Below are 27,972 nucleotides of genomic sequence, written 5' to 3'. Positions count from 1 at the left end.
TAAAGATGGATGAATATATTTCATTCCTATGGGAGCGATAATAACTTGAGAACTAGCTCCTTCCTGCCCCCATAGGTCTTGAGAATCTGCTGCAAGAGTTAGATTTGCTGATAAAAGTAGTAAATGTAATAGCATGAATATATTCTGTCACTAGTAATACCTTTCTTGTTTTCCCTCCCTTTGCCTAGGACATGTATACCTCTGCGAGATCTTCTTGGACAAGATACCTTAGTTTAAGACCTGTTTGGGACCATATGCAAAGAGGCTACCAGTCATGAGTAAGTAAATGTTCTCCAGAGCCCAGAATTTCAAACAGCATTTTAAGTCTTTAGCTTTTAAGAGCAAATTTCTGCCTCTACTATAGTGAATGTAAGTGCCTCTGTCACAGCAATCAGTAAGTGAAGCTTGGCTGTTTTTGACTACCCCCTGTTTTTGGTTGTTTGAATTGTGCAGAAGACTCTCTGGGTGGGTTGTGCCCCAAGCCCCATTGGGATTAACGTCAGCTGAGCCGGCTCAGTAAATGTATGGGATGGCAACAATTTCCAGTGCATCGTTGAGTACTGAGTATGTTGCCTGCATCTGGGCTGATACACTTTTCCAGTTTTGTAAATGAATGTTGCTTTCTTTTGGAGCGGTGTCTCATGAAAGTTAAGAAATGTTTTGGTAGGCCAGAGTAACTTATATGTGATAAGGATATTGTTAGGCCATGTGTTTCACGGGTCATTTCACTTCACTGTTGTACGTATCTCAAGCATACACAATAATGGTCAATTAACCGGGTCAATTAACTGAGTCAATTACTATGGTTTTGCAAACCTTTCTAGTCATCTGGTCTTTTCCAACACATGCAATGTATCTCTAATGGCGTAGGAGTTGCTGTAGTGTGGCTGCTTTTCTTGGTTTGTTAATAATCAGAAATCTGCAGTCAATTGAGAGGAGTCTTTGCTGTAACTTCTTCCTTCACCAGAAAGTTCTTGGTAGGGATGATGGTTCATGGGAATGAGCTGCTGTGTGAAGTCATCTAACATGACCTAACAAGTAGCACAAGAAGGGAACATGCTGTACTGTGTGTGTGTACATGTACATGTATGTGTGAGCATGTGGCCATCCAGATTTTGCTGAACTTCAACCCCAGTAGCATGAACAGTGATCAAGGATGCTGGAAGTTATAATTCAGCAATATCTGGATGGCTGCAGGTTCCCCATCCATGCCAGAGTGGCTTCTAAGCTGCTGAAAGGAATATCGGAGAAAACCTTACTGTTGCTGGTGCATTGATATGACATCTACTTAACAAGAAACAGACTGAATAAGCAGTCTATTGTTAGGTAGGGTTTTCTTTCCATCTGGTCTTCTGTTCTAGCTGGTAGCCATATACCATCTCTTGTTGTCCAGGATGTAGTAGCCTGCAAGTGAAGGCTGCTTGGAGTCTGCAGGGGTAGTGCATATGTTCTCTAACTGGCATACCAGTACAGAAGAACTGCATTACACTTTGCTGTGAATTAAGTTTTTGGAGGATGGATGATTTTCAGTTGAGAATAAGCAGGTTACTTCTGTGTCCAGCCTGGGTTGGTAGATGTTGGCAGGGAGGCTCTATCTAGCTTGCTGTTTTTAAGAGTCTGAAGCATGGCTGCCCTGTGGAAAGGAAAATAATATGCAAATGGAATTATGACAGTCATGGCTTATTTGCTGCTTGTAACAATAAGACAAATAGGGGCCAAACAGAGATCGTCTTTGGTACAAACCACGGAAAGAACTCAAAGGAAAATAGGGGATAGGAGGCACTGCTAATCTTGGGGATCGAAAGCAAAAATACCCCAAGCCTGGTTTGCTTTCTGTTGAATAGAATTTCACCCTCATCAACCCTAAGTGCTCTGTGACCTTTTTGTTTAAAACAATGCTCTTAAGATTGCGTAGGGACTTCGTAGGCATAGCTCCTTCATGGAAAGGTCAACCACTAATACATTGTTATCACTGTTTTTGCAGACACAGAAACACAGCCTGCAACAAATTGTCTGGCAGTCTGCTTTGCGGACTAATTATATAGCACTTGGAAATTTTAATAACTTTTTGGACTGTAAACGAAAGTGTTAACAGCAAACTGTTAGACAGAAGATGAATAATGCAGCAGCAAAACTGTTTCCAATGCTGGCCGTGACATTGTTCATGAATGTCTTTTCTAAGATAGCAATACAAAAATAGGGGAGATAAATGTTGCAAGAACTAGCGCTATCTATCACCTGCCAGCACTGAGAGCTTGAATGTAGAATACTCTACCAGACTGCTTAGGCCTGGTTTGCACATTGCAGCTCCTAGTTGTGTTGATTATCCAGACATAATGCTAAACTGTGCTTAACACTAGCCATGATTTGTTGGTTTTTTGCTAGTTCCAACCAGTAGAGGCTGGTCCATTAGTGTTAATAGGCCACTGCTACGCCAACCCCAGTCTACTCTCAGCCAGCCCCTACCTGTTTGCGTTCCTACTTACTGCCAGTCTAGGAGTGATTCTGTTTTTCAGCTTCCTCATTGTCTTTTTTAGTCTCAGTGTTGCCCTTGGGGAAAGCAGCAGGGAGGAAGATAGGGGCAAAATTAGAATCATTTGCCTCTGCTTGTTGCTGGCTTTGGCTTCACCCACCAGTTTCAGTAGATACCAGCCACCTCTGGATCCAACATACCTTGAATCTATGACTAAGCTAAACCCTTCCCTTGGAGGACATGTATTTAGAGATACCAGTGAGACCTGCTATTTTGCCTTGCAAGCAGGGAGGTTGGAGAGTTGCTGAAATTGCCCAGAATGGCTGGCTTGGTAGAGGTGGGACAACTAGCCACAGTCAATGGAAGCCATGGCTTGCAAACTCATTTCAAACCATTGTTTCACATCCTGAATTTGCAGAAAATTCTTAACTGCAAAAGAATCTGCAGAAAATTCTTAACTATAGTTTAGGTAGTTAAATGTCTCTCTTAACCATAGTTAAGGATGATTACCACAATGTTTTTACTGAAGCATTTGGTGATGGAGGTAGGGGAGGCAGCAGAGATTCTACCATGTTAGTTTCATCCTGTTGGTCTGCCAACACTGCCTCTTGTAGAATAGCTGTGGCTTGATGTGAATGTGGGCCTAATGGTGAATTTATACAGTCAGTAGCTATGATGATATCAACAGAGATGACTACATATCTGTGCTTGGTAATGTTTTGGGGACAGACAACTAAGTCTCCTTCCTCAGTGGATGGAAAATATTGGTGCTCCTACATGTGCTGCTGCTCATTTGCTGTGTCGCTCTCTGGCTCTGGAAGCCTAGGCAAGTGGTTTGCTGAGTGAAGCTATAGCTGTTGCCTTGCCTGGCTCCCCTCACTGCATTCTGCTATGCTATTCAGCCATAGGTAGGATCATTTGGTTCTTTGGCCTTCTCTCTGGGCTGCATTCTCTACCTTTACCTGTAATCTTGGCTGCTGGCAGCCTCTACTGGTGGTGTAAACCTGACTCTCCCCAGGCCTCAAAGTTCTGAATGACGGATGATACTGCTAATAGGAAGACCTTTTTACATTTCAGTATATCAAGGCTCAAGTCTTATTGGGGCTGAGGCCTCTGTGGTATAGCCTGATTTTTTACCTTCTGCTGTCATATGAGTGGTTCAGTCAAGCTTCACAAAGCCTTGACTCAACACAGAAGTATCGGGTTCAACACTACCACATAATGTAGTTATGCTTACTAACAGCTCTTTATTCTTCCAAAACTTACTTTCCCTCCAGCCCCTCCTAGAAAACTAATCTGTCCCTGTTTGGTTCCTGCATTAATTTTCAAAACCCTCAAGCGCCTAGGGAGTCATGTACCTGAAAGTCTGCCTATTCCCAATGAAGTTTTCTGGGTGGCCTATTCCGAGGCTCAATCCCTAACTGTGGAAATTCCTCCAGAGGGAGATCTACCTGTCACCACCTCTATTGCTAAGATTCCTCAGTCCCCGGGTTTTTGTAGGTTAGTTTATTTATGGTTTGGTATTGTGCTCTTAGGTTTGGCCTGTGGAGCTGGCTTTTCAGAAGTTCCGTTACTGATGTGTATTCTGTTGCTGCTTTGTATTCTGTGATTTATTATTAAGCTGCCTTGAGTGTTAGTCTGCAGAATGGTGATGCATAGAGTTTTTCTCCCTAAATATTTTTGTAAAGAAAAAGTACAAAAGCTGATGTTCAAGAACTTGGGAACTGGTCTTTAAAAATTGGAGCCTATACAAGCGTAGCAATAATGGTGCCTTTGGAGCATTATACTCTCCAAATGTCAAGCCTCCTAATTACAGTTCAGTCAGAATATTTGTACTGCCTCCAAAAGAAAAAAAAAAGGAAGTCTATAACTGAAAAGTTCTGACTTAACTCTCCATTTTAGTCCATGGGGCAGCCTCGAGCTCATTGCTTGACCCAGTAAATATAGGAAGTGTTTCCTATGGGCAGAAATAAGAAGAAAATTGAATTAAATTAACAAAAATAAAATAAAAATCATAGGTAGCTATATTGGTTTATTAGAAAATTCAACAGTCTCAGTAGGGTAATGCCTTTATTAGGACCAACTAAAATGTCAAAAAGTATTGAGCTCATTACTTTATGAGATTTTAGTTAGAAGTATCACGCTACTGTGGGGTTTGGATCTGAATTATATAGCAGTAATTTCTCCCCTTTTATGCCATGTTGCTGGTTAAGTGAAACTCACTATAATTACACCTATTGTAGCAAATAATTGTATTAATAACACCAGAATTGGTTTCTTGGTAGTCGTGATTTTCCGACCTGCTGCTTCCAAGGAATGTTATTTAATTTGACTTGTCTGCCTTAAAAACCCAGCTTGTTGCTGTGGATTCTGGGGTCCATGGATAAGATACTTGTTGCAGCTACCTTCCTAAAACTGAACAAGTTGACTCTGGATAGGAGACCAGCTGGGAAACTTGCGTATTCACCTTGAGCTCTACAGAAGAAAGGCAAGATGTAAGTGTAATCTAGGGTGTACATTTGTTTCACATGTGGCACCGATCATAGCTACATAAGAAAAGCAGTTACTGCTGATGTTAATGACTTTTAAAACATTTATTTAGTCCCCTAGACAGTACAGTGGTATCTCTGGTTAAGAATTTAATTCGTTCTGGAGGAATGTTCTTAACCTGAAACTGTTCTTAACCTGAAGCACCACTTTAGCTAATGGGGCCTCCTGCTGCCACTGCGCCGCCGCTGCACGATTTCTGTTCTCATCCTGAAGCAAAGTTCTTAACCCGAGGTACTATTTCTGGGTTAGCTGAGTCTGTAACCTGAAGTGTATGTAACCCGAGGTACCACAGTAGTGGGCTGGATGAACAACTAGTTTGATCTGGTGTATTCCTACTCCCACTTCATAATGTTTAGGGAGCACTTGCCACATAGATTGGGCCCATGAGATTCTGAGTTACCATACCTCCACTATGATCCCCAGAAGTTGTAACAATGATGCAGAGATTTGCAGTCTGGTGGTCCTGGTGAAGTCTGTGTTGTGTTGTTTTCGTTACTATGTTGTGCATTTTGTGTTTTGATACTGTCAATCACATTGATACTGTCAATCACATTTAAAAATAATAACAACAGCCAGGGAATGAATAGCCACGTTGTGTGTGTAAATACATGGGTTGTGCAGAAGAGGCAGAACATGCCCTCCTCCTGAGATGAATAATTAATGGACCCACAGTTATCTTCAAATTTCAAATGCTTATCTCTTGGTTCTTGTATTAGAACACTATGTGAAATGTCTTGTAGCTATTTTTAGCTCTGGTAATTGATTTTCAGTTGAACCTTTTCTGTGACTTTTCTGTGTTTATGTCCTTTCTGATTGGGGACAACAACATTGATTTAGAAGAGCAGGTGAATGTTCTGGGGGGAATTGGTACCATGTTTCAAGCAATTTCAAAAGGATTCAGGTACCAGCTGTGGACTTTCTCTGAGAAAAGATAAAAAATTTAAACAATAGAGCCTGTGCATAGTCTGTTTTGACCAGAGTTCTAAAATTATCATTTGCAAATGTTTCAATTGGCGACATGGGGCAGAAAATCTAGAAAATTTTCCAGTACAGTACTTTTTTTTTCTGCAGAGACGTTTGTTGCAAAAAGTCATTAGTGACAATGAATGGATGCCAACTGCAAATAATGATATTAGGCAAGCTTGGCTTTCAGCTTTGTTTACCAAATGCAAGTAAAGCAAACATGCTAAATTAGATCACTCTCCAGAGCATCAGAACATTTTCCCATGCAAATTACCCTGCAGAAACTACCAATTTTCTGCAAAAACCACACCGCTGGTTTCTGTATTATGTATCAATGCATCAGTGGTTTGGGATTCTAGTTTCATGTACCAGCTATACTATTGGCAATCCTGTTGGAATGCCTTTTTGAAAACTATAATACAAGGATGAGGAATCTGCGGGCCTTCAGATGTTGCTGAACTACAGATGCCCATTAGTGGTGCCATTAGCTCTGTGGGAAAAGGTTGAGCTAACAATGTAGCAGCAGTAATAAATACTACCAGAAAGGCATATCGTAGATGCAAAACGATAATAGCTTGTAAACTAAGCGGTGGGCACACCTGAATCATAGTAATGTGTTCTATAGCCTTTTAGGTAGCAATTTTATTCCTGCTGACCTTTTTAGGCTCTTTTAATTTTCTTTTTACGTACTTACATTTTTTTTGTAAGCGCATATGAATATGATAATATTTGTAAGATCATATGAATATGATCAAAGTCAAGGTACAGTGGACCCTCCAGATACAAACTTAATTCAGTCCAGGGGTCCGTACATACGCTGAAAAGTCTTCAAGTCGAGGTGCTGCTTCTGCACATGTGCGCATGGCAAAACCCAGAAGTATACACGTTCGCAACCCGAAAGTTACGTTACCCGAAGGTAACGTAACCCAAGGTACCACTGTATATAAATTATTATGATAGATGTTGATACGGAATGACTATTGAATCTTCCGTCTGCCTTTCGCTTGCTAGTGTAGTACGGGACTGTTTGTTACTAAGAGCTTTTTTTTAAATGGTGGATTTGAATCTGCCTCAATAAGAAGCTTGTTGAATACAGTTAGTCATCCAGGGGTCATTTGCCTTTACCTTTTTCAATCTGATGTTTCAGTGGGCCTTTGAAGCCCTGTTCAGTCCATCGACATCACACTCCCTTCTCCATAGGCAAGGACTTCATAGACTTCATAGACTTTCTTAGACTTAGCAGTGTCTTGGGTGGTGGCTAGAGATGTTTGTTTCCCTCTCCTTTATATACGTATGTTGAACTCCACTGCAGTGTGCTAAGCAAACATCCATTAGAACTGCAATCCCAGGATTGTAATGTGTCACAGAGAATTATTTAGCTATTGGAAATTTCAAGACTTAGGAATGCATTTATAATAATAATAATAATGATAATAATAAAATTTATTTATATCCCGCCTACCCTGGCCAAAGCCGGGCTTAGAGCGACTAACATACAAGTAAGACAATGCATAAAAACAAGTGATCAGTAAATTAAGATAAACCCCACAAGTAATTCAAACCAATTAAAATTAAAATTAAAACTGGACAAGTGGCAATTTTCAGGTTAAAATTGAAGGCGGTTACCAACTGTTTCCACTGATATTATAAGCACCTATGAGCGGGCTGGGAACCTCCTTCATGCTTGTTCTTATACAAGGAGAAAATGAGTCAGACTGAACCCTGACCAAAGGCCTGGCGGAACACCTCTGTTTGCAGGCCCTGTGGAAAGATGTCAAATCCCTCAGGGCCCTAGCCTCTTGCGAGAGAGCGTTCCACCAGGCCATGGCTGAAAAGGCCCTGGCTCTGGTTGAGGCCAGTCTGATCTCTCTGTGGCCTGGAATCTTTAGGATGTTGTTATTTGCAGACCATAAGGTCCTCCGTGGGGCATACCAGGAGAGGCAATCCCGTACGTATGAGGGTCCTAGGCCAGATAGGGCCTAATTATGTTGTCTAATATTAATATAAAAACTGTGCAGTAAATTGAATGATTAAATGGAATCTGTTATTACGTGAAGGATGCACATGTGTGGTAGACTGAAAAAATCTATTCATGCTGCAGAATTTGGCACCCTTCTTGTAGAATCTGGTTTTTTAGACATATTTATTTTTGACATTGTTCTGATCCATTGCATGACCTGAATTGTTCGCTCTCAAGAGACTGTGCTTTGCTCACTTTCTTTAGATGAAATGGGGGGGGGGGGAGAGGGGTTCATATACCAAACCACACCACTTGCACCAGGCTTGAATTCATGCATCTAATGGGTGGAGTTGAAGGGTTGCCATATTTCAAACAGTGAAAATTCAGACAGAAAAGTTGTTCAGCTTTTTTGGAAAATTCGAAAGTTTTTGGGCTATTTTTAATGGAAATCGCCAAAAACAACACTGCCAACATGGGCTGCCATATGTTCAGAGTTTCCCAGACATTTTCGCAATTTCTGCCCGGACACTGCTGTCAGCTGCAGTATTATGGATATGCCTGGGAAATTCCGGATGTAAGGAAACCCTAGTTTAAACGGAAATGACAAAGGCCATAAAACTTGCCTTATTTATGTGCCTTGTACCGCACCCTGACAATAATTTGTGGAAATCTCTTCTTCAGCCAGTATGGATTATCTTTACCAAGTATGAGTTATATCCACTTGGTGCCCCTCGGGAAAGCTCTTTATTTTTTAGGCTGTTCGCCTCTCCAAACTAGCTTGTAATCAGAAACAACAGAGGATAAAAAGAACAAAAACACAAATTTAAAACTACCACTTTACACTCAGCACATTGCTTTTTTAGCAGAGCTGGAAAGAATATAATTGAGTCAGCTAATAAACATCATACCTGGAAAGCCAACTGAAGGGGAAATGTCTTCAGGAACATCTTGGAGCTAGTGGAGCCTTTGGTGGGGGAAAATATCACCTTGTCGCCTTTCTTCTGGGGGAAGTCTCCACTGGAGCAAAGATCCTTCCATCAGGGGATGGATACCAAGTAGATATATCCCTATATGTATGCTCTACTCTTACTTGGTCCTTCCAGAGATCCCCTTTCCAGATTATTGATCAGATGCTTCAGGGTGTGTGTGTGTTCTGCTGACCTCTCACTGGGGCAATGTCCTTTTCTGTTCTATTCAGGTTAGATGAAAATGTAACTCTTCACTGTCCTCTCCACCAACCCTGAATCTCCTTACTTTTATTATAGCCTGCAGAGTTGATGGTTTTATTTGAGTCACTGTTGAAAGAGAAACTTCCAGTGTCTACTAAGAGCTTAGTATAAAATGTATTTAAAGGCCTTTGACAATATGTCTCGTGATAGAACGGCGTTTTATTGGATAAAGTAAAATGCACACTTTAGCAGGCAGAATTTATTACTGCTGTCTGTTTGCTCTGTGCTCCTAATGAATCATCTGTTTCTTCCAGTGGTTAAATAAGGGCTGATGTCCTTGTAGTGGCTGTGTCCCATTATGTCTTGGATTAAATATCACCACAGACATTTCCATGCAGTGAAGTATTTGATCTTGTTAACAAACTGTGGCAGATGGAATTGTGTGCTTACCTTCATGTTTCTGGGCGATGTGAAAATGGGTAATTGTGTCCCATTCATGCCGTTTTTCAGGAGAAAATTGAAGAACCTTGATGTATAAGGGCAGCAGCAAACCGGCTTTCTTCGCTGTCTCTTTGAATTGGATTGAGGTGGAGGGAATCCAAAATTTTCACTGATTCATTTACTTCTGACAGAACTACTTTGCTTTTCAGTGTCAGCATGTGGAGGTTAATATTGGTTGCTGTCCTTGAAATTACTGTGTTGACAGAATTTAGAGGGTCCCCCCCATCTGTAGCGCATTTTGTTACTATATATACTGTTCATTCCAAAGCATGTTTGTTCACAAGTAAGTTGTACTGCTTAATAATAAGGCTTAGCTTTTATATAGAACTTCTGGGTGTTCAGAGCACTTGACATGAATTATTCACATTGTAAACTGCTCTGGCATAGTATGAAAGGCAGTATATAAGTCCCTTAATTTGTTTTATTTTTCTAGTTTTAGCTAGGGATAGTCAAATTCTGTTAATTTTGGTTTCTCTCAGTTTCATATTTCCCCAATTTTAAGTTCAATTTATCACATTTTCACATCAGTTCTCTGATTTTTTAAAAAAATGAAAATTTGTATTTTAGCATGCCATTTCTCCCCCCCAAGCATTTCCCCTAGAACAGTTGCAATTATTTGACTAATATATGTATTTTTATTTTATTTTATTTTATATTTTATTTTATTTACACTTTAGCCTATGCTCAATTTTTTAGTTGCATTACAAAATTCAAAGAAGTGCTCACTTTGAAGGATAGCTGCAATTTGATTCTTGCATTGTTTCAGATGGTGTGAGTTAGCATGCAAACCATACTCAGGGTTTTATGCAGCTAAGTTATCCCTAATGTATACCCACTGAAATTAATGGACTGTAATGTCTATTAATTCCATGGGCAGGCTCTGAATATGACCAGCCCTGATTTCTCCCCACTCTCCAACTGTAGACCTCCAGTTATCATAGAATAATAGAATTGTAGAGTTGGAACAGACACCAAGGGTCATCTAGTGTACCCCCTGCAATGCAGGAATAGCAATGCAGGGTCCCCCATCTAATTTTGTAACCTATATAACAGTTTTCAGGTAGGCCACTATTCCCCCCCCCAATACATTAGAGGTGAACTCCTGAGACTGAGTGGCTTAGCTAAGACTGCTTAATGAGTTAATGAAAGAGGTGGGAATTTCCTGACATCACTCTGTCTCTTGGCATTAGTTCTTGAACATTAGTTCTTGACATAGCAGAACCACAAAAATATTCCTTTCCTTTTGTGTTTCGCTTTTTATGAATGAAAATTGAGCACTTCCAGCTGCAGCCCTCCCTTCTCTCATGAAGAGAGCCATCTCTGATAAACCTTAGCTTGGGGCGGTAGTTCTTTCTTTCTTTCTTTCTGAAAAGAACATTTTATTGAACATTTTACAGTGAATTAAAGTAAATAAGAAAAAGAAGAAGAAATACATAAAAAACAAAGCAAAGGAAAATGACAATAATGAAGTAACAATAAAATGTAATTAAGGTTACAAAATTACATAGTATATATGTAAGTAGATAAACTTACTATTTCCGTCAAGTAAATGTCAGTTCATGAGTCACTATGGTTTCAATAAATACGTTCCAAATATCATTAAATTTGTCCATACATAATCTTTTTCTGAAAGCAATCCATTGATAGGTTGCAAGAGCTGTCACGTTGTCAAAGGGGGTTTAGCTTTGGTGGTACTTGTCCAAGAAGCAGTTGTTGTGGCATATCTTGAGAGAGTGACTGCTGTTTCCATGATTTTCACCTGAGGAAATCCTAAAGATTGCATCTTTCTGGATAACCCCTTGAGTAGTTTTTCTGGCAGTTGTTGTTGTTATTTTATTTTGTCCAGATAGGGGCTGAGCTGGGCCATCGCCCAAAGCTGTTGGAAGACACTCCACATCACTGAGGCCACCTGAGCCTCAAGTGACAGCCATGGATGCAGAAGTACACCCAAGCTGCATACCTCCTCCTTCAGAGGGAGTGTAACCCCATCAAGAGCAGGCAACCTCCCATCTATTTGGTCTAGGGAACCACCCACTAACAGTCTGCAAAGGAATATCAGCTGAACATGGCAGCAAAGCAGAAAATGCCAGTATTTATTCTCTGCATAGTTGGCTGAGCACTTGGCTTGCATTTGAAGCCGAGTGTGAGGTCAGTGTTGAGCTCCAAATGTGGGAGGAGGAGATTGGTGAGTGGTTCTCTCCATCATGGCTGCCCTTTTTAGAAATAGGGCATGAGAAGGAAGCAGCTCATTCATCTCTCAGTGAGCTTTTGGAGGTGCTTGCCAGAGAGGAAAAGGATGCTTGCCATGGTGAGCGTGGTGCGAGAATTTGTAGGCCCCTGTGTGGGAGTCTGATGTTTAGAAAGTGCTAAGTGCCTGTTCACTGATAACTACTTTGGATTCTAGCAGGGGAAGGGAGAATAACGTGCCAAATATAGCTGTGTAATATTGGAAGAATCATAATCTGTATTGATGTAAGTACCGGTATGTAGTAGAATCAGTGATGAAGGCAACAGATGGTTCAGCATCTAACGTCCTGCTTCCCAGTAGCATTCTCCCATGTGGTTTTGAACAGAATGAGTGCAATACATTTTTATCTTTTCCAACCATACTATTTCTAACTTGTAAATATCTAAACTTTAAACTGAGGCCAATATCCGTCTGTTTGCTCGTGGCATTTGCAATGCTAATAAATTAAAATACATAGCATGATGTTGGTGTGTGTAAGTTTGCACACCTAAACCTATTTCTGATATCCTTTCTTGCTCTAGAGCCTGTGCAGGCAATCTTTCACCCTTATTCCCCATGCACCCATTTGGTTGTGTGAATTGGTCTTAAGTCACAAGAGGTTTTTTGATTTTAGAGGAATAGCATCATCGTTCATTGTGGAGTAAAGGCAGCTGCTGTTTGTAGAGATTTTTTGATATTTTCATGGCTTGGTGCTGTAGCAGTACTTACCCATCAGTTTGCTCTAAATGGTAGCTAATGACAGGTCTACAGTTAAATTGAAAGCAAGATTCTTACACCTCTCAAGTGGATAACTTATAGCAATGTTTTTCTTGTTCATGATGTTTAACCAGTTATCATTGTTGGGGCTTCTTATGTGCTCGATTTCATTACAGGAGTCTAGTGATAGTACCTCATGTGTCTTTGTATAATTTCCTATATGCAAAGTGATACCTGTGAAGGAAAATAGTTGTGTAAAGAGACAATTTAGTGAACTGAATACCTTTCTTGGTGTGGACTAGAAGGTTGGCTCTTCTTAATATATTGCACCCGTTTTGCTAGAGATGGGATGTTTGGCCCATTCTCATTTAAGCTGGGTTTATCCCAAATTGAAAACAGGTGGTGAAGTTCAGTGTTGCATAATGAAAAGCTATTGTCCTTCCCTTTTCTTTGTTCCCCCAGATCTGCTCAAAGGGTCCCCCAACCCTCTGGAGCTGGCAACCCCTGCTTATAAGCATTTGAAATAAACATTGAGTGGTGGGTTTGACTAACAGATTTTTGGCTGTCCTTTGTGCTGTAAATGTGTTGCCTTCTGGCAAAAATCCACAAAAGCTGTTTTTCAAAGAACAGCTAATTCTAATTACGTTAATGGAGACATTTTTGATCTTGGTGACAGCTGAGTAATCAGAACTGAGGTCACCCTTTCATATGCTTCGGGATATCAAACATAGGAGCGCTTAAAATTGTAAGCTATGCTGGTAGTTTTTTGGCATCCTGTGTCATTTCAGACAGTTATTTTAATTTGCTTTTAATTTCAGGATTTTTCCACTTTTATTTAGGTGAAAGAAGCATGTTCATTGTCAACTTGATCAGACCATATTCAGTGCAGCCATCTAACTGATCTATACTGGTGTGAACCTGGCATAAGAATGGTGTGAACAGCATGACTGTTGCTATCAAGAGAAGTGGCTCTGTCTTGTACAGCATTAAAAATCTGCATACCTGTGTGCAGAGCATAAAATAAGAACAGAAGCATCAGACGAAGGACCCATCTGGTCCTTCATGCTGTTTCACAGTGGACAACCCATTGCCTGTGGAAAGCCTGCAAGCAGGGCATGAGCAAACAGCACTTCCCCAACTTGTGCTCCCCTCAATGTCAGTACTGGACTGTCAGCCTTATCCTTCATGAATATATCTAAACCCCTTTTATATGTATCCAAGTTGGTGGTCATCACTACAACTTGTGCTAGTGAATTTCCATAGTTCCTTAAGTATGTGCTTTGTGAAGTACTTGTTGATGTGTGTCCTGGATCTTCCAGTATTTAGCTTTCCTGGATGGTCTTGGCTTTTAGTATTTTGAAGTAGAAAAACTTCAGCTTTCTCCACACCATGTGTACTTTTATACCTCTTTTTTGACCCCTATACATTTTCCCCCACCCCAACTTATAAAGTCCAAACTATTTTAACCTTTCCTTTAAGGGGTTGACTCCCGCCTCTTATTTTGGTTGTCCCTTTCAGAATCTTCTCCAGTATCAATTCTGTATTCCAAGTGTGGTTGTGTCATAGATTTGTAGACTGTCATTTTGGATATTGGCAGTTTTGTTTTCAATCTGTCATAATGATTCCTAATACGAAATTCATTGTTTTCACAGCTGGCTTAATGTTTTCATCTAGCTATCAGCTAAGGCCCCAATGTATTGTCCCTGATCAGTTCCCACTAGCCCATTGACATATATGTGAAATCAGGATACCCCCCCCCATAAATATTACTTTACACTTACTTTAATTGAATATCATGGGCCATTTTAATTCCCATTCCCCCCAAGATCCTCTGAGAACTCCTCTCAGTTCTTTTTTGTTCTTGTCACCCTGGTGTCATCAGCAAACATGAATATCCCACAACTCAGCCCAGCCTCAGGCCAGCTATGAACAAGGTAAAAAACACTGATTCCATATTGATCCTTGGGGACTCCACTCCTTACATTCCTCCATTGGAAAATTCTCATTTATTCTTACTCTCTGCTTCCTGTTTTTTTAGCTAGTTACGTACTTATTGATAAGGGTACTCGGCTGCACCACACCCAGCTAAAGAGAGATTTACTTTGCTTTATGTGATTTTTGTCAAGGGAGTATGCAGTGATGTTGCGGATTGTGGTGGCACTACAAAATGCAGTGGTTCTTAAATCTCTAGGGTTCTGGGGGCATGCTCTTTTGGTTTTTGGTAGGAAGGTTTAAGTTTTTAGCTCTCAGGGTTTTTGAGTAAAATCTGCAACTGCACTGATGACTTCTACCAAGACTTTAAAAAGTAGAGCGGCAGTAAGTAGAAGCTGGAAGTGGTTACTCAGTGGTGAAGACTTAGGCTCACATAAGATGTAACACCAGACCATGGTTTGGTGCCACACGAGTGAATCTTTATCTTGAACTCGCCTTTCCCCCTCTCATTGCATGCTGTGATTACCTCCCTGCCTGCTTTATGCAAAACATTGCTTGTCATTCCATGTGACTGTAAGTTGTTTTAAACTATTTTTAACATTATGATTTAAAGTTGTAGCCCACCCTTGGACCTTAGGGTGAAGGCTGAGTAATAAAATAACAATAATATATTTTGAAGAAAATGATGAGTGACAGAGAACTTTTTACAGAGGAAAAGATAACTTGAGCTAGTGCTGTGTTTCATCCCCATTCCTTTTCGGTTGGTGAGTGAAAGGGTATTGCTTAACTAAATGGTTAACATTTCCTCCCCAACCTAACTTATTTTAATCACACACAGGCCCTTAATATTGGTGGTGACACAGAGTTCATGGAAAGCAAATACTTCTCTATATATTGCTTTTGTGATCGTGCCCTTTTCCAGCAAGCTAGAGAAACGGCCTCCCATAAACCTGTTGTGTGATTCAGGAAAGATTGGGTCTGAACATGCCTAAATTATTCATTACTTTGTTTATTATGAATACTAATGTAGCTTTCCTTTTGTTTCATGCTGGCTCTTTCGCTCATTCTTCCTCCATGCTTGTCGCAAGCCGGATGTTTAATAGCATCCTGACAGTTTTCCAAGATTGCTTTAGTTAGTGCTTAGGATTCCTTGCTCTCCCCCACCCTGCCCCAACTGTGCTAATAAGAACGTAAGATGCTGCTGTATATGGAGTCAGCACAGTGGTCCATCTATCTCAGTACTGTCTACTCTGACTGGCAGTGGCTCTATAGGTTTTCAGGTAGTTTTTTTCCATCCCTACCAGGAGCTGCAAGGAAGAGAGATGTCTGGGACCTTTTTGTATGCAGACCTTGTCTTCTAAGGAGATTAGATTACTTGAAATCTTATTTTCTTTCTGTCAGACCAAGACAGAAATATGTACACACAAGGGTTAGCATCTTGCCCCCCCCCCCACTTTTGTTGCACCAACATGTCTATTGTTTGGCATGTGAGATGACCCCCCTCGCCCTCCAAGGCACTACCTATACCTGGTCTGCATTTGTAATAAGTCTTATCAGTTATAGTGTGGCAGCACCTGCACTTTGGAATTTTGGAAGCCTGCGGTTTGTTTTGGGATAGCTCAGTTGGTAGAGCATGAGGCTCTTAATCTCAGGGTTGAGAGTTCAAGCCCCACGTTGGGCAAAAGATTCCTGCATTGCAGGGGGTTGGACTAGATGACCCTCGTGGTTCCTTCTAACTCTAGAGCTCCATGATTCTATGAAATTCAGAACCATATCAAGCTTGCTCTTCCTGTCTCGAGTTTTAAGGTGACAGGTTGACCCAAGTGGGTGTGCTTCTAACTCATGGGTGCTACAGTTGCCTGATCAGTGCAGAGTGAAAGCAGGCCTTTGCCCTTCTCCAGCTAATGAGCTGTTGGGCAGTGCTATTTTTGCATTGGGCAGAATTGCCCTGCTCAGCTGCAGGCTTAGAGCTGTAAAGGAAACCGATTTTGTGCAGTGTTTCAGAGGCTGCATGTGACTTGGGGGTTGTGGCAAAAACAAAACTTCAGTTGGCCATCCAATGTTTGTCAACCTTTGTGTACATGTACCGGTATAAATGTGATGTGCTAACTGTAGCAGCTGCCTGATATGGCTGCACTCCAAATCCAGCCTTCTAACTGGAGCAGGTCAGTGTATGTGTGTGTAAAAAAGGGCCAAAAGACCAAAGAAGATCAGTCTTTCTGTGCTAAGTTATGTCAGGTGCTTTTATTGTAATGAAACTGTCTTCTTTGAATATTATAGACTTTGTAGCAGTTCTGTTTCAGAATTTAAAGCTATACAGGTTTTGGAAGTGTGTGGCTCCAAAGTGCTTTAAAAACAAGCTTAGCTGGCTTCCTTTTGTAGGTTCTTTGACCATTCCTTTCCTTTTTTCAGTTTTGTGGGTTAGATTGGTAAGCAGGTGTTACAGATGATAAACATACATTTTGTGTAATGTTCTGGAACGTTTAATTGCTGGCATTCAATAATTAAGATTACCTGACAGAAGCAATAGGAAAGCTTCAGACTGAACGTATGTTCTGTGCCCCTGGTGGTAGGATGAAGCATCGCCTGAAATGCTCATAGGATTTTTCACTGTGCTGTGTAAGAATTCTGCTTCTGTTCAGGAATGTCAGAGGCAGGTGTGCATGAAATGGGTACTGAACTCTTATCGGGATGCTTGAAAACATTCTTGATTTTCTGCTAAGGCTCTTGAAGTTCAGCAAGGTGGAGATTTGGGCTATTCTCTTTCTCTCCCCACCCTCAGCAGTTTCACCGGTAGATTTGATGCCTGTCTCATTGCTGAAATCCTTTAAATATCTTTGTGCTGTTGAAAAGTGCACAAGTTCATGTTTTGAGCAGGCGCAAACATGCTCACCTTCTGTAGTCCTTACTTCTAATTGAAGAAAGGCCATGATTACTTCTGACTTGCTTGATGGAAAAAGCGATGAGAGTTGCCTGCCTGGTGTTGCTTTTGCATCCATGTGCTGAAGTCACTTCAAATCCATCACCTCTCGCTGTACAGTTGTCAGGCACCCTAAGCGTATCCCCGGAAAGGTAACCAAGTTGCTGCTGCGTCGCTCTTGCTCCAGCTTATTTGAAGGCAGACGTGTAATGATCTGTAGGGATGAAACCTGTTGGCATTCCAGAGGAGCAGCTGGTGGCTTTGATCTTGCTAACTAGCAATGATTCAAGTCTTGCAGATTGTGAAAGAGCTGGTGTCACCAGCACGACGTAGAACGGATTCTGCAAAGAAAGGTAGGAACAGGCTTGAAATATTCATTCTTAACTGTTCAAGTAATTCTTGCGGAAGCGTAGTCCTGCAGATTGGCACTTGAGCAACTGTCTGAAGCCTATGCCATCTTTATTTCAAGGCTGCATGTTTCACACTGGCATTCAGCTGCTGCAGCCTTGCTTTGAGTAGTGATAAATCTGATAAGAACAACATCGACAGGGCTGAAGAGAATTCTAATAGCCCTCAATAACTGAAGATGGAATTTAAGTATATGTAGATACTTTATTGTAAGGATCGTATTCTATTGTCTCTCTTCTCTCGTCACCCCCCCCCCAATAATTTTCTGCCTTTGTAATTCAGAGTGTTAAAATAGCACTAGTATGCTAGAAACTGCATATTTTGTAACTAGTATATTTGAGAAACTAGATGTCAGTGATGCTTGGGAATAGCGACTGTATAAATCTCATGTGCATTGCTTTTAAAGTGGGTTATATTTAGCATGTTTAACTTTAAGATTAGATATTCTGAAGCAATTTTACTTAAAAGCACCCCTTTGATCCTCTTGAATGTCAGTTGTTTTGATGTAATTCCACTTGCTATTTTGTGCTTTAAAAATGCCTTCACAATATATCTGAACTGGTTCTGCCTACACGTGAGGGTTTAGTGAATTACTCTTGTTTTTACGACTGCAGCCAGCTTTAGAAATGTACACATGTAGGTAATTATTTTATAGATTTTTGAAATTAAACATTGTGATCGCAAGCAATCTTGAAGCCTTTAAGGAAATTAGGATTTTAGCAGTATTTTACTTGAAATTATGAAGCAAAACTTATACATTGCCACACACACACACTGTATATATAATGTGAGTGTTTATGACATGTAGGTTGCATCTGTACTTTAAATTCTGATACCCCAATAATAGACACACTTTACTTGAAGAAAGTCCAATTTGTTTAATTATAACTTAATTTTTAAGCAAATATGCCCAAATCTGCAGACACGAACTACTGTTAATCTAAATGAGCTCATCTACAGACACTTAACTTTCAATTTTTTGGTTCTTGGATATAATATGATGTCATAGTGAGGGTACGATTATACCACCCCTTGAACTTAGCTTTACATATGTTAGACAGTATGTGTCTTGACTATATATCAGTGTGAGTATTGGCCATCTATAATGATGGAACTCATGTATACATGTTGCAAAGAACTACCGTATTTTTCGCCCCATAGGACGCACCGGCCCATAGGACGCACCTAGCTTTTTTGGGGGGGAAATAAAGAAAAAAAATTTTATTCCCCCCCCCCCAGGCGCTTGTGGGGCTGGCAGCGGGGAGAAGCGCTCTTCTCCCCGCCGCCAGCCTTCAGACCAGGTCTGGGGGCAGCAGGAAGGCGTGCTGCGCCTCCCCTCTGTCCCCGGAGCTTGCGGGGCTGGCGGCGGGGAGAAGCACGCGTCTCCCCGCCGTCAGCCTCCAGACCACATCGGGAGACAGCGGGATGGCGGCGTTCCGCCTCCCCGCTGTCCCCCGAGCTTGTGGGGCTGGCACTGGGGCTCTCCTGAAGCCTGGAGAGCGAGAGGGGTCGGTGCGCACCAACCCCTCTCGCTCTCCAGGCTTCAGCGAAAGTCTGCATTCGCCCCATAGGACGCACACACATTTCCCCTTCATTTTTGGAGGGGAAAAAGTGCGTCCTATAGGGCGAAAAATACGGTAACTCCGGATGGGGTTGCACTCCACCCAAAGACCTAGGGATGCTTGTCCTGGAGATGCAGGTGACGTTAGTGGTCCAGGACTACTCATCAGCTGCAGCCTTATTTAGAGATAACAGATCTTGCCTTGGTTACGCATCTGGCTGTGTCCAATATATGCCCGGGTTTGATTATTCTAATGCACTTTACATGCATTTGAAGTTGGTCCAGAAACTAAAATTGGTGCAGAAGGCTGTGACTCTAATGCTTGTAAGATATAGGCATCTTGTTCATATTCTGTACCAGGTACACTGATTGCCTGTTCTTTGCAGGGCCAAATTTAAGTTGCTGGTGTTGACCTGGCCTAAATTCCTTGGAGCTTTAAAAGGTTAATTGAAATGGGCTTCTGATGATCTGTTCTCTGATTCACTCTATTCTCTGATTCACTGGTGAGAATTGTGAAATTAGTGAGTACCAGGGACCATATTGTTTTCTGGGATAACCCCACATCTTTGGAATGCCCTCCCATGGAAAGCGTGCCTGGCTCCTGCTTTGCTGGCCTTTATGAGGATTTAAAAGACTTTTAAAAATTCCAGTTTGCATACACTTAATTTTAATGTATTGTGCTTTTAATTGCTGTATTATCTGCTGCTGCTTTATTTTAATGCATAAGTTAAATATTGCTTTTCAGGTTTGGTTATTTGCTCTGTAGGTTAAAGTATGTTGATGTTATTGAAAAGTGGACTAGAAATGTTTAAAAGATTATTGGTTGTAGATATTATTCTCTCTTCTTGCTTCCGCAGTGAATCAAAAATTTAAAAATACACTCTCCTCCCTCCCTTTTTGTGGGAAGAAATAAATTTTCAGTCTACTCCACTTTTCATTTTCCTCTTCAAAACTCATACTCTATTTAGCCAGAATTCAGTCAGTCACTGAATAGTTTTAAAGTTTTATATGAATTGTGTTTGCTATGTCTTATGGAGGTAGAATATAGGCAGTTCAGCAGTTTATGTCCCCATGACACTGAATTATTTTTGTGCTGCAATCGTAGACATGCTGACCTGGAAGTAAGCCCCATTGGACTCAATAGGACTTACTTTTGAGTATATTTCTATAGATTGCGCTGGTAAGGCTTTTAATTTTTATCTGTATCATTTTCTGATTTTGTACAGTAGATAACATATGAATGTTGTCTTGATGCTTTGACAGTTTGCCCCCCCCATATCCCCCCCCCGCTCCCGCTACTTCTTGTTCATAAGAATCAGCTTCATTCTTTTCTTAAGCTGTGTTTAATGGAGTTGTGTTTGTGTCATACAAACTGTGTGTGTGTATTAAAAATTACTACCAGACCAACCACCGCCACCACTTAGCATGATGGATCTGCATCTGAGGAAAGTTCATTTACAAGAGAATGGCCTCTTCAGGATAAGCTCCATTTAGGCATCTCCCTCTAAAATGGAAAAAGCCACTCTCTCCTCCCCCCACTGTGCCCCCAACGGATATGATTTTCAAGTATCCTCTTGGGTATCTTGAAGGAACAGGCTCCTAGCTACCATATTACAATATTTCAAGAAGGGGCCTGGTTCCAAAGTTCTACATAGTTTAATTTATGTGAATTCTGACACCTCTTCTCTCTCAGTTTTCAGAGGTCTTCTTCAGGGGCCTTCTCAGTGTACCCTTTTGGTTTGTGTTATAGTTGAGTGGATCGTTACTTTTTAGCTGTGTCCAGACTCCCTAGTCTTCTCCCTAGGAAGACTCATCTGGCCTCTAATTTCAGGTGGTAGTTTTCTATCCTTTTTTTCCCTGTTGAACCTTTGCGAGAACAGGGCTCTTTTGTTCCCCTGCTTCGTCTACTCCTCTTTTTGTTGTGGTCACTGCAATTTTGTCTATTGGTAATGCTATTTGCTGTCATGATTTTATGACACAGACGTACCTTGGAAGTTGAATGAAATCTGTTCTGGAAGTCTGTTTGACTTCCAAAATGTTTAAGGCGCAGCTTCCGATTGGCTGCAGGAGTGTCCCGCAGCCAATCGGAAGCTGCACCAGATGTTAGGCTTCCGAAAATCATTTGAAAAACGGAACAATCATTTGTGGTTTTTGATCGTTTGGTAGCCGAAACGTTCAAGTTCGCAGGCGTTTGGCTTCCAAGGTTCCACTGTATTTTGCATTTTAAAAACACCTTATGCGTTGCCTCAACAAACATTCATTTGATGGGAAAAGTGCATGTAAGTATTCCATTTTTTTAAAAAAAATCTAATTATATATTGAAACCCTATGAAAAAGTGAAACAGTCCTTTCCTTGTCCAGTATCTCTGAAAGGACTCGTTGAGTTTCAAAAATAAAACTGCCAATATATGAAGTAATGCCATTGTATGAGCATAGATTGAGACCACATTCGGAATGCTGTGTCCATTTCTGGTCACTGTACCTCAAGAGGAATATTCCAAAGCTGGAAAAGGTGCAGAAAACAGGAACAGAAATGATCAGGGATATGGAGCAACTCTTCTAACATGACAAATTAGACCATTTGGGGCTGCTTAGAAAATGGTGAGGGGCTATTTGTAAAAAAAGGCACATGTTAGGGACAAATGAGAGAGAGAGAGGGAGAGAGAGAGAGAGAGAGAGAGAGAGAGAGAGGTCTTTCCTCTCTTACAATTCTTGAACCCAGGGCCATCCAATAAAGCTGAACTTTGGAAGATTCAGAGCAAAAAAAGGAAGTACTTAGCACAGATTATAGTTAAATTACAGCATTCAATTCTTCAAGACATGGGGACGGCCACAAACTTGGATGGCTTTAAAAGATGGTGAGACAAATTCATGAATGGCTGTCAATGGTTACCAATTATGATAGCTGTATACCACCTCCAGAATTAGGGGCAGAGTGCCTATGGATACCACTTGATGTGAAACAGTGGGGGATGGCTATTACTCCTGTGTTCTGCTTGTGTGCTTTTAATATGCAGTTGTGTTGGCCACTGTGGGAAATTGGATCCTGGACGATATAATAAAGCCTGTGTCCCTGGCCACTAAGCTTGTTTGTTTGCTTTAACATAGCAAATATTCTTCCAGAGTCACACAATTAAACAATGTTCTAAGTTTGTCTCCTGACAGGGCTTTGCTGGTAGAATAGATTGGCGTATTGTGTGGGCAGAGCAATATTTGATTATGATATTTAGACAGCTACTTAAACAACTTGGTCATTTGAGAATTAAAATGAATGTCTTAATTTATTGAGGGAGTTGTTTCTTAATTAATCTGTTCTTATTTTAGGTGATAACCATGGCTGATGTTTAACATTTTTTTACTGTGAATACCAGATCTCTTGCAGCCGATATAAATTGCTGTGTTACTAAGCAGTCCGTTTCCTTTTTCCTTTTAAAAAAAGGGCAGTAAATTTATCTGGGTTGCCCAAGCCAGGTAATTTACTGTCCTTAAAAAAGAAAAAGAAAAGACTGCTTAAACATGTCTCCTGATTTCTTATGAGACACCAAACCTTAATATACCAGCATGTGACTCCTTCTATTGGCTCGTAACCGAGGAAGGGCCATAGCTTAGTGTTGGAATACATGTGTTGAATGACACAGGAATGGTTACTGGAATCTTAAGTTAAAATAATGTCTTATCAGACTTTGTAGTATTAGACTAGATGCAGTAATGGTCCAACTTTTTGTGAGCATGTTTATAGCTTGTTGATGCTATATCAACTGATAAAGCAGCAAATGTCAATTAGGAGACCAAGTCAGAACACTATAGGTTGGCTCAACCATAGCACATTGGACAGAATGGTGTATTCGGAAAAAGGAACCAAGGGTTTATATCGCTTTGGATGCATTAAGGCATTGAGTGACTTAAGGCCAGTTACTAACTCAGGATTTGTACACCGTCTGTGAACTGGAGATGCTAATCCACTTTACTGAGATAGCGATTGGGTTTGTGGAATGAAGATTTCAATGCACTTGTATAACAAGTGCTAAAGAAACTATAGGCAACTCGCAATATATATTTAAACGCTAGCTGACTTTTTCTGTAGTACTGTAACGTAAAGAGGTGGTCACCTTGACAAGTGGTCAGTAGGCCGCAGCAAAGTATATTGGTGTGCATTCCTGTGTATTCATGACTATGTTTCTGTTCATAGCCTTTCATATGTGGTCTGAAATGTTAAAGAAGACTAAGAAAGGAAGGGAGATACGGAATAGTTGGTATGCTCTTCAGGGGCACACTTCGTGACTGTTTAGAAGCTCAGGTATTTCATAACACAGCTGCAAGGCTGCTAAGACATTTAAACCTCAGCACATCTCAGCACTCAGTAAAGAATTCCACAGGTTAGCAAATTCATTTCCTAGCATGATTCAAAATGCTCCTTTCCTTTCCTTTCCTTTGAAAAGCCCCCCAGCAAATTTCCGTCTGAGGCAACTATCAAGACAAACAATATAATCAGGAAGAGCAACAAAACGAAAATAGCAAAACGTGGTGGATAACACAAACATGTAAGAGAGAAAGGGCTTTTTAAAACCCTAAATCTAGGGTATTTGAAGTACATGCTTCCAGATAAATCTGCTTGGATGTTAAGCTTGTCATTGGAGTTGTCTTAAGGGTGCCCTTGGCATCTCAAGTGAGATAAAGCCTTCACTGTAGTGGCCCCTCAGATTTGAAACTTTCCTTCCTGATCTGTTTGCCTGGTGCCAAGATTATTGGTTTTTGGCAGCAGCTGGGATGATCTCTTTTGGGGTGGCAGCTTCTAAGGGTTCTAATAGGTAATGTGATTGTAGATCTACTGTTGGTATATGCTGCTGCCTTTCTTTGTGGCTCCTGTTGTGTATTGGCAGCTGCCCTGGGAATTTAAAAAGTGGATTCAGAACTAAAAAGGGAAATGTAGACAGAACAGAAGTGGTGTTCTTATTCATTCATTCATTCATTCATTTTCATTTCATTCATTTATACGCTGTCTTTCTCCCAAGTTGGGATTCAAGGTGGGCTACAGCATTATAAACAACAATAATAAAATACAGAATAATAAAAACAAACCAGTAAAAACAATAATAAAACACACTGCAACATATTTACAACCAACAGTTAAGATACAATTAAGTTCTGCTGTACTACAGCTGTTATTTCTGGCTGGGGGGCAACATTACTGTGAATACACTTGAAAATGAGATGTTTTAATGATATTTGGCTCTGAAGGAACTTGGTGTTCTATTTTGCTGATAGTCTACGTGACTAGCAGGCTGGTGATACTCTCTGTGGGCCTTAGGATTTCTTCACTGAACTCTGTGTTGATGGATGGATATATTCAGAATCTATTTAATCTCTTTGGTTTGCCTTAAAAAAAGAAAGCTAGTCCTTGAATGTATGAACATTCTGGTTTGGGTTGTTTGTGTGTGCTCTTTGTGCTGGGATTTTGAAGGAGCAAAGTGGAAAAGGAACAGTTTATTTTCATCTCCCCACAAATAGTCACTTGTTTCTCCCTACCCTGGTCTTTTACTATCAAGGCTAGCTTGTGAGGCCTGCATGTTTTCCTCAGACAGTTTTCTCGAAGTCTATGTTTGCTGTTTATGTTCCAGTACTGATAGCGGCTCTGTTGCATTTCAGGGTGGACGTGGTCAGCCACACCAATTTTGTTTGTATGCTCGAGCCATTGGGTCAGGGTCCTCAGATAAGTACACTGACACATCCTAGAGTTGGGAAAGAGCTGTGTTGTGTTGGGAATAGTGCTTTTCTTTTCAAGCCTGAGTCAGTGTAATAATGTGAGATGGAAGCAACAAAGAAACAGAGTCATTTAGTGCTACTGAAAGTGAGTAGCCCCTGGCCTAAATCTGGTATACTGGGTCAAGCTGCAATGCAGGCTTGGCTCTGAAATGTGGTGAAAAATATATATAATGAAATGAGTTCACGAATGTTTCTACTATTTATTAAACCCTTCCTTTCCTGTTTCTCTGCTCCTCCCTGCTCAATTTTCACTAGATCTAACATTTCCAGAGATGTTTACTGATTAAATAATTTTTTTGCCAAATAAAATTTTATATTTTCAGAACTTTAATATGGGTGCCTTTTTGAGAGAGAAGCGTGTGAGAACTTGCAATTCAATAAAACAAACACTGGCTCATTATTAAAAGGAAAGGTCATTTTTAATATCTTTTCACTCCCCTTATCAAATTGCACAGCAGAATCAAAGTAACTTTGAAATTTGATGTGTGCTCCATCAGTGAATCGGATTTAATATGTCAGCCACAAACCCTTCCAGACACTTTAAGGACATATTGTGTGGATGGTCTCAAAAAGTGCATAGGTAGGGCCATGTAATAATTTCTCTAATTGCTCTGAACAAAATATCTCCTCCACAGCTTGAAAATGTGTGATGTTAATTTGTAAGCACCCTATAGCTTAGGTCTATATGTATTACAGTGCATTTGTGAATAGAGTGCTTTGATATTAATATTCCAATGGTTGGATGACTGGAAACATTCCATGCTCTCTAAAAGGAAGAGCAACCTCGTGATGGGTTTCCCTTGGCAAGGATGAAATAACCTAATCCAATTATGCTTCATCTGCTTTATTGACCTCTTCGTTCCACCTTCCTGACACATAGTGGCACAATAAAGGAGCTCACCAGCAAATGCTTTTGCATTTATTGAATTTGCAAAGCTGCTATTAAAGTTTTGGAAATGCATGGATGGAGCTTGCAGGTTTTCTGTCCTCATGGAATTGGTTTTGGAAGCGGTCTTACTTTCAGTTACTCCAATTATTCAGCCCCAGAGCAAATATATTGCTCTGAGTAATCAATATTATTAGAGAGTCAGAAACGTAACGTGTTCATGTTGACTCTAAACATTGTGGACAGTGATGGCTTAAGTGTTGGTGCAACGTTGCCTAGATGCTTTCCATACACTTCGGACTAAAGTAATGCTAGGAAGACTATGGACTTTTGCCATGGAAGCAAGCAGGGGAATTTGGGAGCTTGTATGTGCGTCATAGGATTGTCTAGTTCTAGGTGAATATTGCCAGTTGTTGCTTCTGTTTTCATTGCAGCACTGTGTGTTAACAATCCTAAAGGGGCAGTGAGGAACTGACCAAGAAGTGAGGTGAAGGGCTGAACTTTACACGTTGACTTGAACTAAAATGTTACTTGATTGCGGGTTTCGTTGCCTTAGCAAGAGGAGTTTGGATATTGCAAGCTCTGCTGTTGTTTCAAAAAGAAGTTTAGAGATCATTGTACTTAGGTTACGCTGCCTGACAAGAAAAGATATTTGGCATTTAAAGTCCAATTCTGTCTTCATTTAACGCCATCTAGCAGCAAGTAGAAGCGTTGCCCACACATCAAGCTTATGTGGGTGAGGGATGACAACACTTGTCTTCATGTGTGTATATGAGCAGGATTCAACTGCAAGTGAACAAATGCATCTTCTCTCTCTTTCCCTCCACCCATTGTGGTGGTTGTGTTTAAATTTTGTCTTGCAGACAGTTGATTGTAAAAGTGAGAGATGAAGGGAGGTTGTCAACACAACCCTCTCATGGTCAGGCAGTTGATTTCTCCCGAGCAGAGAGAGCAACTCATTTAATTTGTTTGCTAGACAAGACTGTCATTGCTGTTGTACGGATGGGTAGCATAGGCTGTAAATTTTGCTGATATGAAACCCCAAGGAACTGAGCTGGCTGGGCCCACAGTTTTTGAGGAAGTCAAAGAAGTCAAGAGGGCAAATCTAATGTACATAATACTCAAATATTAAACATGGTGCCCAGTTTAGAGGATAGAGGGCAGATTGTTCTTCTAATGTGGGGAATCCACAGCATCAGGTGTTGATCATCCAATGAATAGATTTTGTGTTTTCCTCTAAGCTCCTTTAAATTCTGCCTTAAATCTTTAATTGGGGACAGTGTTTTCCTCAGTCCATAGTTCCATAGTCGATGCTGGAAAGGGAAGAAAAAAAAAGTCATATAGGAGAGAAGGTGGAGAGGGCACGTATAAGGCAGTTTCCTATGTTCCACCCAGCCTGCAGCTTGGCCATTCATGGGCTAGCCTGTTGTATTTGCAGCCTGAAAACCCATGTTTCTGCTGATCTTTGGATAGAAACCAGAAGGAAAACCTATCTTAAATATATTTTTCATAATCAGAGGGATCAAGATGCTGGTACATCCATGTTGTGATGGAGCCTACATGAATGGTAGAGTCTCTGCTTTTAGGTCATTTCCTGCAGTCATATTTAATCAAAGCTAATCACATGGGTTCAGTATTAAGCTGATCTTCATGCATAAACATTCCTTTTCTGCTAGCGGAAGAGACTTCCAACTGCTGAATAGAACACATACACGCCAGCAAATTTTGGGGGGCATGCAGGAGGAGTGGAAGAAGGGGACTCCCATTGCCTGGGCAGCGTTCCACTCATGGAGCATTGGATGTAACCTCTTGGTTTCCAAACCCTGTTTTGCTGAAGTAATAGGGGAGAGCGAAAGTGTCCATAGAGGAGAATCATCCTCAAGAGGCTACATTGCTTAACACTTCATGCACAGCAGTTATCTCATGGAAATAATCCCCCTAC

General features: G+C 40.8%; 1 protein-coding gene across 7 annotated transcripts in view; it reads left to right on the top strand.

Moving 5' to 3' along the window:
- The window catches only part of USP6NL (USP6 N-terminal like), a 136,102-nt gene that overhangs the window by 11,647 nt on the left and 96,483 nt on the right, over positions 1–27,972 (top strand). For 6 of the 7 annotated variants that reach the window (XM_081022753.1, XM_081022750.1, XM_081022752.1 and 3 more), the window contains exon 2: positions 189–278. In XM_081022753.1, coding sequence (XP_080878879.1) covers positions 275–278 — 4 coding nt within the window. In that variant the 5' untranslated portion in view covers positions 189–274. Of the gene's footprint in view, positions 1–188; positions 279–17,677; positions 17,766–27,972 lie in introns of those variants that run through there. The other variant, XM_081022747.1, reaches the window with a different exon arrangement.

Source organism: Podarcis pityusensis (assembly GCF_964106645.2).
Source record: "Podarcis pityusensis genome assembly, chromosome: 10".
Lineage (NCBI taxonomy): Eukaryota > Metazoa > Chordata > Lepidosauria > Squamata > Lacertidae > Podarcis > Podarcis pityusensis.
Note: the sequence above shows the minus strand (reverse complement) of the source record. Positions and strands in the feature narration are given on the sequence as shown.